Source organism: Vigna angularis, chromosome 7 (assembly GCF_016808095.1).
Source record: "Vigna angularis cultivar LongXiaoDou No.4 chromosome 7, ASM1680809v1, whole genome shotgun sequence".
In the NCBI taxonomy this organism is placed as follows: Eukaryota; Viridiplantae; Streptophyta; class Magnoliopsida; order Fabales; family Fabaceae; genus Vigna; species Vigna angularis.
The window spans coordinates 20,412,920-20,422,116 of record NC_068976.1 but is presented as its reverse complement, the minus strand read 5'-3'; the positions used below and the strand labels follow the sequence as shown (position 1 = coordinate 20,422,116).

At 34.5% G+C, this 9,197-nt stretch overlaps 3 protein-coding genes across 5 annotated transcripts in view; 2 read left to right on the top strand and 1 right to left on the bottom strand.

The window, feature by feature from the left end:
* Positions 1 to 2,150, top strand: LOC108338430 (uncharacterized). Its single transcript, XM_017575307.2, has one exon. It carries the CDS (start codon positions 46 to 48, stop codon positions 1,309 to 1,311), a length of 1,266 nt encoding a protein of 421 aa, XP_017430796.1. The 5' UTR covers positions 1 to 45; the 3' UTR covers positions 1,312 to 2,150.
* Positions 2,151 to 2,291: 141 nt separating this feature from the next.
* LOC108338429 (purple acid phosphatase 18) lies at positions 2,292 to 4,995 on the bottom strand. Its single transcript, XM_017575306.2, has 5 exons — positions 4,767 to 4,995; positions 3,534 to 4,202; positions 3,176 to 3,364; positions 3,005 to 3,093; positions 2,292 to 2,848 (listed from the first exon to the last, which is right to left on the bottom strand). The coding sequence occupies exons 1-5, from the start codon at positions 4,917 to 4,919 to the stop codon at positions 2,629 to 2,631; spliced, it is 1,320 nt and encodes a 439-aa protein (XP_017430795.2). The 5' UTR covers positions 4,920 to 4,995; the 3' UTR covers positions 2,292 to 2,628.
* A 1,679-nt stretch (positions 4,996 to 6,674) lies between these two features.
* LOC108338022 (uncharacterized protein At3g06530) overlaps positions 6,675 to 9,197 on the top strand; it is a 35,876-nt gene continuing 33,353 nt past the window's right edge. Inside the window, exons 1-6 of one of the 3 annotated variants that reach the window (XM_052880917.1) lie at positions 6,675 to 7,006; positions 7,192 to 7,405; positions 7,560 to 7,655; positions 7,769 to 7,886; positions 7,973 to 8,146; positions 8,964 to 9,134. In XM_052880917.1, coding sequence (XP_052736877.1) covers positions 6,847 to 7,006; positions 7,192 to 7,405; positions 7,560 to 7,655; positions 7,769 to 7,886; positions 7,973 to 8,146; positions 8,964 to 9,134 — 933 coding nt within the window. In that variant the 5' untranslated portion in view covers positions 6,675 to 6,846. Of the gene's footprint in view, positions 7,007 to 7,191; positions 7,406 to 7,559; positions 7,656 to 7,768; positions 7,887 to 7,957; positions 8,147 to 8,963; positions 9,135 to 9,197 lie in introns of those variants that run through there. The other 2 variants (XM_052880916.1, XM_052880918.1) reach the window with 2 other exon arrangements.

The following is a 9,197-nucleotide window of genomic DNA, read 5'->3' as shown; positions in this document are numbered from 1 at the left end:
GACCAAACGTATTAGGGTTTTGTTTTAGAGACCAAACTTATAGGGATGGTTTTTCTCGTTACCCAAATCCAAACCACCCCCTGGTTCAAGCTCAACCTTTCACACGGTCACAAGCTCCTTCAGCGGAGAGTCACCAAGATTTTGATGTCGACAACTCAGGGCAATTCTAAAAGACCCATTTGCCCGTCGTGTTCCAAACCCACACGAACGTGTCTCTGCTCTCGAATCCTCACACCGTGTGTCCAAAATTCCGTCCACGTAACCATTCTGCAGCACGCTCTTGAGCGTAAGCACCCCCTCAATTCTACCAGAATCGCTAGATTGGGCCTCAAGAATCTCACCGTTGCAACTGTTTCTGATGTTAATTTCCACGCCCGGTTCCAGATTCGCTTGTTGGATCCGAATTGCCAAACGGGTCTTGCTGGAAACGTGATGAATGTACTCCTTTCTCGTCCGTATTGCGAATTTGGAGACACCCAGAAACTACTTTCTGAGAAAAGCTCTAACTTGAGCGATTCTGATAATGCCAAAAAATGTGGTTTGAGAAATGATCGTGGATGTTTTCTGGATTCTCCCACTCTTGCTGAAGTTGGGACTCAAGTGAGTACCACTGATGGTGCAGTGGTGAATGATGAAGTTGAGAAAAATGTTGTCCCTCCAAATCGTGGTTTAACCAGAGGTGTGCATGAACATAGTGGTAGGCTTGCTATTAATGTTGCCATTGGCAAATATGGTGCTATTAGCTCTATGTCTCATATTTGGATAGCACAGGCACAATGTCAATCCCCCAAGTTAAGCTTTGACAATATTTTGGCATATCCCGAAGCTTCTGAAGCACTCTCAGAAGGGTTTTTGGTGAAGAAATTTCAAAGAAAGCAACTGAATGGGGATGCAGACTTGGAAGAAGAATGTGAAGAGTTTGAGCTGGAGGTTCGTCCTGGATCAGTGCTATTATTTCCCTCCGATAAAGCTGTGAATATTAGTGACCTAAATGCTATTGGTTTTGAGGTGAAGAACTTGATTGTTTTGGATGGAACATGGGCTAAGGCGAAAAGAATTTACAGCGAAAATCCTTGGTTGAACGTTTTGCCCCATGTGAAGTTAGAAGTGAACGAGGCGAGCTTATATAGTGATGTGAGACATCAGCCTAAAGCTGGTTATTTGTCTACTATTGAGAGTATTGTATTTGCCTTGAAGGCAGTTGGGGAGAATCAAGAGGGTTTGGATGGTCTCTTGTATACTTTTGAGTCCATGGTTGGAGACCAGAGACGCTGTAAAGAAGAGAGACTGAGCGAACACTTCTCCAGTTGAGGTCCTTTCTTCTTTAGATTGATCAGCTTGAAAAAGATGCTTAAACCCAAAACATAAACTATTTAAAATGAATTGTGAACCATGAACTTTGTAAGAGTTTTTTTGTTTTGGCCTCATTATCCATTTCCTGCATGCAAAAACGCGCAAGAGGCCGGCAAGATTATCTGTATATGATATGCCATGGATAATTCATTCTCCGATGAGTTTATTGAAAGTCTACAGATTATTGCTGTGCCCCATATGCTGAACAAGGACAGGAGCAATCTGAGTAAAGCAATCAGTTTACTGGAACTAGACTATGCCTTTATATCGATGTTTTAGTAGCCCAACGCTCTTTTAATGATTGGACAATCTGAATGGATCTTTAGAATCAAGATAATTTAGCAGTTTTTGACGTTACTTCTGCTACATCTACATGACCTGATCTATGTTTAGACTGAATAAATGAATACATTATGCGTGTTGCTCAGTGCCGTTCTCAAGAAAATACAGGACAGTCTGTTCCCCTACAACTTTTGAACAGAATCATGGCTGCTCATGCTAACTGGCCTCGACATCAAACCGAGAGACATTGCGAGGATGGAGCCGGTTTGTTATTAATTACACAAAAAACAGCAGAAACAGGCCAGAGCAATCCAACCACTTAATGTTGATAATGTAAAATGGAGTTAATTGTTATCACGGGGAAGAAAAAAAAAAGAGGGGGAGGAAGGGAAAAGATTTTGCCCGCCTCAATTCACCAGATACAGATATCTGTTATCAGAACTCGGTTTCTCTACAAATCTTTGTAAAACTTGCTAAGATGGCTTAAATGTAATGAAAGTCGAAATAATCCATAATGTGACCCTATTCTTAGATTGCTAATTTGCATTCCATCATGTCCCATTACTCTTCAGCACTTTGTTAATTAGACCTTCGGACATCATGGCTTTACTCTTTGCGTGGATCTAGAATCATATCAACAATCTGAATGCCAGTCCTGAATATAAAATGCATGCATTTTTCACTAACCAGTAAGCAACCAAATTTATTTTGCTGTACATACAGAAACAAATCCTATAGGTTCAGACTAAACAAGCAACAGCATCAATTGCAAAGAGACAACTCGCCCTATGCTGAATTTACTGACTAGTCCAAGTCCTTATAATATCTAAATATATGTACCAGCAAAACGAGCGGCAAATACTGAAATACCTGACTTTACCCATTCTGCTGCTAGTGATCCATTGTAAACTAATGTATTGTTTCATCATCTATATTTTTACAGAACTTATGCTGATCCACACGGTTACGGAGTAACATTTGCAGATACAACTTTTAGGGTATCATAAGTGTACTTCTGAGTTCATGTGTCTTCTGATCAACGCATCCCGAGCTGACCAAAGAGTTTATCCAGATATCATCAACTTTTACTGAATTGTCATCATCGTTCCTGTGCCAACTCCAGAGGGCATGAGTGGAGTTTACAAACTTCAGCTCACCGTGACCAAAACTGGCTTCGCGGAATTCTGACCACTTTGGCTGTGGGTTTATATACCTGTCAATAAACAATCTTGTAAGGACACATCTAGGAACAATGAAAGAAAAACAAATTTCAGGCTGCATGCATCTGATAAACCTAAATATAGCCTTTTTTTCACAAAAACAATTCAGAGAACAGATTCTGTGGAATGTTTCTGGATCTGAAACTTACTTCCGAGCTAAGCCTTCCCTGTTTCCTCCATCACCTATAGTTATATGGACAGCACCACAGGGATCCAATCTTCCATTATAGACACGTTTCTGACAATCAGAGTATTAAAACCCAGTTTTCATCAAATGGGTGCTTACAAAGAAAAGAACATGCTAAACCATAAAGACATACCGAACGTTCGTAAGCGTGAACATGACCAGCAATAACTAAATCAACACTAGCGGCATAAAGCAACGGCTCAATAGCTGCCATCATATCATCCCCTGCACCTTGATGGGCCTTGTTACTATTATACCACGGTATATGAAATGACACAAGCAACCAAGGTGTCCTTTCCCTATCAACCTTTGACAGATCTTCCTGGAGGGATGAATGAAAATTAAAGGGTGAACAAATAGTGGTCCATAGTGTGATGTAAAAAAGACAAATATCAACAGACATGTTTCTGTAATTAATATTTCATGATCAAGGCCTGCAACACACTTACACAACTAATATAATTCTTGATCAATAGGGAAAATCAACTGACCTTTAGCCATCTATATTGTTCAGAGTACACATCATAATCTTCATAGGAGCCAAGCATGATAACGTGGACACCAGCAACTTCAAAAGAATAATAGAGATTTGAAGTTGATCCACTTTCCTCAAATGGCATTTTCCATCTGGAATTATAGGACACAAAATTGTCCGTTAACAAGAGTATGTTCTCTTCTTCATGGTTGCCCTCTGTCACCATCCATGGCCTTGTACTAGCAAGCGGCTCCACTAGTTCACCAAAACTGTCCCACAGATGCTGCATACAATCAGCATATGAAAGGTCTCCTGGAAGCAGGTAGACATCATATTGAGATTGGTCAATGTGAGCCAGTGTTGATTTAGTCCAGCCAGTCTGACCAAGATCGCCAGCCACAGCAAAAACAATTGGAAATTGGTTTGGAGGGGTTTTGAGCTGGAAATCAGGACCTTTTCCCCCACAACGGTAAAAGTACACAGTATTGTCTTCCAAAGGTCCAATTACAACATGATGTATCGTTCCTGAGGTATATAACATATAGTTATAAGAGGTGAACTCTCCTTCAGCAATTGAGTCATATCTCCCAGGTAATGTTCCGTATTCTACATACGAGGGTGAATGTTTATCATCGGTTATCCAGGTAACTCTGATGTGCTTCTCTCCTGCCAAAGAAATGTGTACCTGGAACATACAATTGACATCAAAGAAACTGAAATTTAGTAAGTCACGGTCATGCATTAAGAGGTTGTTGACATGATTGCTTTACAAAGGAAGCATAGTTGACAGTTCACAGTATATTTGTCCCAGAACTGGGAAATGATTTACAGAAAGCAAAACAAACCATTTAAGTTACAAAATAAGCAGATAAGCAATAATCATTATTTGTTTACGCACAGTCTCGCTTTTAAAAGGCTACCAGAACGATACAAACAAACTACACAATTAGAATCTCCGTGTAACCCAACTTTGAGCTCAATATGAAGCTAGAAACTGGTATTCGCCATTTAGAAGCAAAGATCCATCTACTTCCAATTATTAGATCCAATAAAACAAGCAACTTTCGGTGTATCACAAAATAGAAAACAATCTTGAAAATATAACCCAACAGAATACCTTAATCCAATCTAAAACAAAAGAAACCAGGTACTATAAGGATGATCAAATAGGAAATAGTTAACACACAACTGGAATAAAAAGGACAAACAAAAAGTCGTATTTTCTGAAATGAAAACGAGGTTGATTGACCTGTTGAGGATAAGAGGAGTGAGCCTTGGAAATTGAATACAGTGGGATGGTTAAGGTTTTACGAGGAAGAGGGCGAAGGTATTCAGATTCAACCGTGACGGTTGAAAAAAGAAGCGTTAGAATCAGAAGAAGTTTGTGTTTTGGTTGTTCCATATCAGTGTCTGCCTGAGACAACAAAGTACCTGCTACCACTTCAATCCTTCTTTCTACTCTTCATCGCAAAATCCAACATCCCATGACATCAGCAAAATGGTCGTTTCCTCATTTATTCCAAGTATAATCCAATTCACATTTTTTTTTCATTTATATAAATAAATTAAATAAAATGGTAATATTGAATAAAATATTAATATTGAACAAAAACTGTTTGATTTTTAGAAGTTGAACATTTAAACATGATTAATTTTTTATAAAAATTTAAAGTACATATTCATAAGACTATCTCCACTAAAAATAGATTTAAGTGTTTAAAGTTTTAGACGTGGACAAATGGTAAAATACCATCAGTTGAACTAAAAATAATATTTATTTATGTAATATGCAATACTGAAGAAACAAAAATAGGTACCTTTAGATGATAAATGTATAATTTGTCTTATCTAGAACTCGGTTTTTAATATATGGACGATGAAGAGAGGAAGGAAAAACGAAGAAAATTAAAACAATTATATAAATATCATCAATCCATTTTGAAATAAAAGAGAGAGACTTATGAACTTCTAAAATAAAGTTGTATTCGTTTGTACACTTTTTCGTAAGTGTTTTTTTTATTGATCAAAATTTATAGTTGAAAATAATGATTAATATATAATTAAAGAATACATATTGATACCATTTTGTAATTTACTTTTTCATGAGTTATCTGTATATACCTTTTTTTTTTCACTTTTAATATTTTTTTTGAAGATTAATGTGTTCATGTGTGAAAAATGAATATTCCAACACTCGTTTAATTAATATTTTAAAATGAAAAAATATAGAAAAAAATTAATACTTTAAATATAAATGATTTTTAATAATTTATTAAATGAATAATTATTTAAAAATGATTAAAAAATAAAATAAAAATAAATAATAGTATAAAAAATTAGCTCTTTAAATATAAGTTGTTTTTTTAATAATTTATTAAATGACTAATTAGTTTAAAATTATAAAAGGATAAAATTAAGAATGAAAAAAATAATATAGAAATATATTTTAATTTTTATGAAAATTTAATTAAAAAATAAAATAAAAAGTAAAATAACTTCTATGACAAAATATATATCTATCTATCTCTCTCTAATAAATATGAATAATAAAGTAATTTTTCTAATATCGTTTTTTTATATTGTAATTTAGAAATTATAAAAGAATAAAATTAAAAATAGAAAAAATAATATGGAAAAAAAATAATAAATATAAGTTATTATTGTAATCATTTATTAGATGATTAATTAAATAAAAATTGCAAAAAAATAAAAAATAGTGTAAAAATATATTTTAATTTTTATGACAAATAAATTTAAAAATAAAATAAGTAGATAAAAATGTAAAATAATTTTTATGCACATACTACATCAAAAGATATATATATATATATATATATATATATATATATATATATATAAGAAATATAAATAATATCAAATAACTAAAAAATCAACTTTTTAAAAACTTATTAACAAAATAAAATGGTAATTACAAAAATAAATATAATTAAAAGATATAGTTTTCATTTATAAATAGTTACTTTAAATAGTTGTTTTAGAATAAAATAAAATCTAAAAAAATAGATAAAAAAAGAAATACCATAATTAAATTATTTAACATTATCAAATAAATGTTTGAGCAATTAACAAATTTAAGTTCTTATTTTCATTTAAATATTGATTAAAAGAGTGGAACGACTTGGAAAGGAGCTTTGACCATTTGAAACACAAAAACCCTAAACCCTAAGGTAGTTCAGAGTGCCACAAATATAATACTTTCTTCCTTGTGTTTTAATTTGGTTGCTCCGGAGAGAAGAACCAGAAGAAGCATAAACAGAAGAACCAAAACCAAAACTGTTTAAGCTTCGTTTTGGTGCTAAACCCTAACAATGGCGACCTCCTTAGCCTCGCAATTAGAAACTCTAAGGTCCTTCGCCAAAGCCGACTCCGAGCCTCTCAAGCGGCCATTCACCCGTCCTTCAATATTGTTCGATCCCAAAGAAGCCGCGGACATCGATATCGAAACTCTTTTCTCCCTCGCTCTTGAAGGTCAATCTTCTCAATTTGCTTCTCATTTTACTCATTCTCTTTTCAACCAAGCTGGTGCAACTGTGCAATTCACCTAATCCAATAAAGTTTTGCACTATGCTAATCGTGACGAGTGGAGCATATGAAGCGTGTTGCTACTTTATATTCTGTTTTGTGTTTGGTTACATTTTTTTTGGCTATTTCAGGTTTAGAGGTTCTTATTGGCAAGGATGAGCGGTTCAGGAACTATAAGAACGATTTGTTTAGTCACAGGAGTAAGGAGTTGGATAGAGAGTTGATGGGAATAGAACAGAATAATCAACTTAATATCTCCATTGCTTCGTATTTAAGACTGCTTTCTGGATATTTTCTTCTTCGGCCTGCTCTTAAAACGCTTGAGTACTTGATACGTAGACACAAGTGAGTACTTGACTTGATTTTGATATTTTACGGTTGCTTGACCAGTGTTATGGATTGTCTTCTTCTTCGAGGTGTTATGCTGATAATCTCATTTTGCCCCGCCTCCTTTACCTTTTCTGTTTTGTTTTTTTTATGTGGTCTGTTTGAGTTTCAGGATTCATGTGTACAACATCGAGGATTTGATTTTGTGTTCTTTGCCGTACCATGACACACATCCGTTCGTTCGAATAGTACAGATACTTGATACAAGGTTAGAAAGATATGATTATGTGTTTTTGGTTTGCTTGTGATGTGAACTATTTGACTGGCTTCTGATGTGAACTATTAGTTTGGCTTCTAATGTCTCACTTAATTTCTGTAAAGGAATACTAAATGGGGGTTTCTTGATGGTGTTAAAGCGTCTGGTGCACCGCCTCCTAGGATGGTCATAGTGCAGCAGTGCATCCGTGACAAGGGCATATTAGATGCTCTATGCAACTACGTAAGTAATTTTCTTTTTTGTGTTTAGTTGTGAATTTGGAAGTGGTCTACAGGAATCTAATTAGATATCAGAGCATTTGGTTACAGGCATCTCCGTCTAAAAAGTCTCAACCTTCAAGGCTTTTTATTGGTTTTTGTACTGCTGTTTTTGTTGAGGTTTTGGGTACTGTTGTAACTGTAGACGATGATCTTGTAAAGAGGATACTTCCTTTTGTGGTATCTGGTCTTCAGCCTGGCATTAATGGAGTTTCAGATCACAAGGTTAGATTCAAAGGAAATTATCTCTGTGCATTAGAATTTAGAACTGATTATATTTAGACATCACACTGCAATATATTTTGTGATTACTTTCTCATTAGTTAGCTGTTTATTTACTTGCCGATGGTAGACTTAATGAATTTGCTTTTCTGTTCCAAAATATCCTCTAATGCAATATTACTCATCACTAATAAGAATAGTCATGTAGCGTTTATAATTTGGTATAAGTGAGGCTAACCCACTTTGTTAACAAGTGTTATTCACTGTTTCTTTGTCTATTGTCTTAAATTATTTCGTACATTCTTTATAATTTGTTTCCATAAATGTAGAATATTCTTAGACAAGCTCATGTTACAATCTATACGATATGTTTAAGCAATTGATATCATAGCATTATTTCGGATCTGATCCTTTTACTTATCCACAAATGTTGAGGGAACTGTGTTATCACAATCGTAAACTGTGATTATATTATATGTATGCTTGACCTCATTTTGAGGACTTATTTTATGTATTGAAAGGTGAGGTTTTAGGTGTAGAGGGAGGTAAAGTAGAAAATAGAGACTTTGGATGATCCTATACTGGTCATAATTATAATGATTTGCAATGTCATGGTATATTCTTAAACAAGAAACTCTAACTCTAACTATTTTTTACTTTAATCATTGAGCAATCTTAAGATATTATGAGAATATTGGCAAACTAATACTAAAACATGATTTAAGATATAGTAAATTATTTGACATATTCTAACAATTTTTGTGCTACGTTTCTTGGTACCTTGTGAAACAATTGTCTTTCAAATTTTCCTCATATGCAGGCTGGTTCTTTGATGATCATTGGTTTGCTTGGAAACAAAGCTGCATTAGCTCCCAAGCTTTTGAATAGTCTGATACGTTCAGTTGCTGAGGTTGCTCATGGCGAGGCTATACAGATGACAGATATCTATTGGTTTCGACTGTCCCTTATTACTTTAATAAATGTTGTTCAGGTACTAGTGTAATCCTTGATGTTTGGGTGGTAAATAGTATTTATCCAATTTCCTTTCACAATG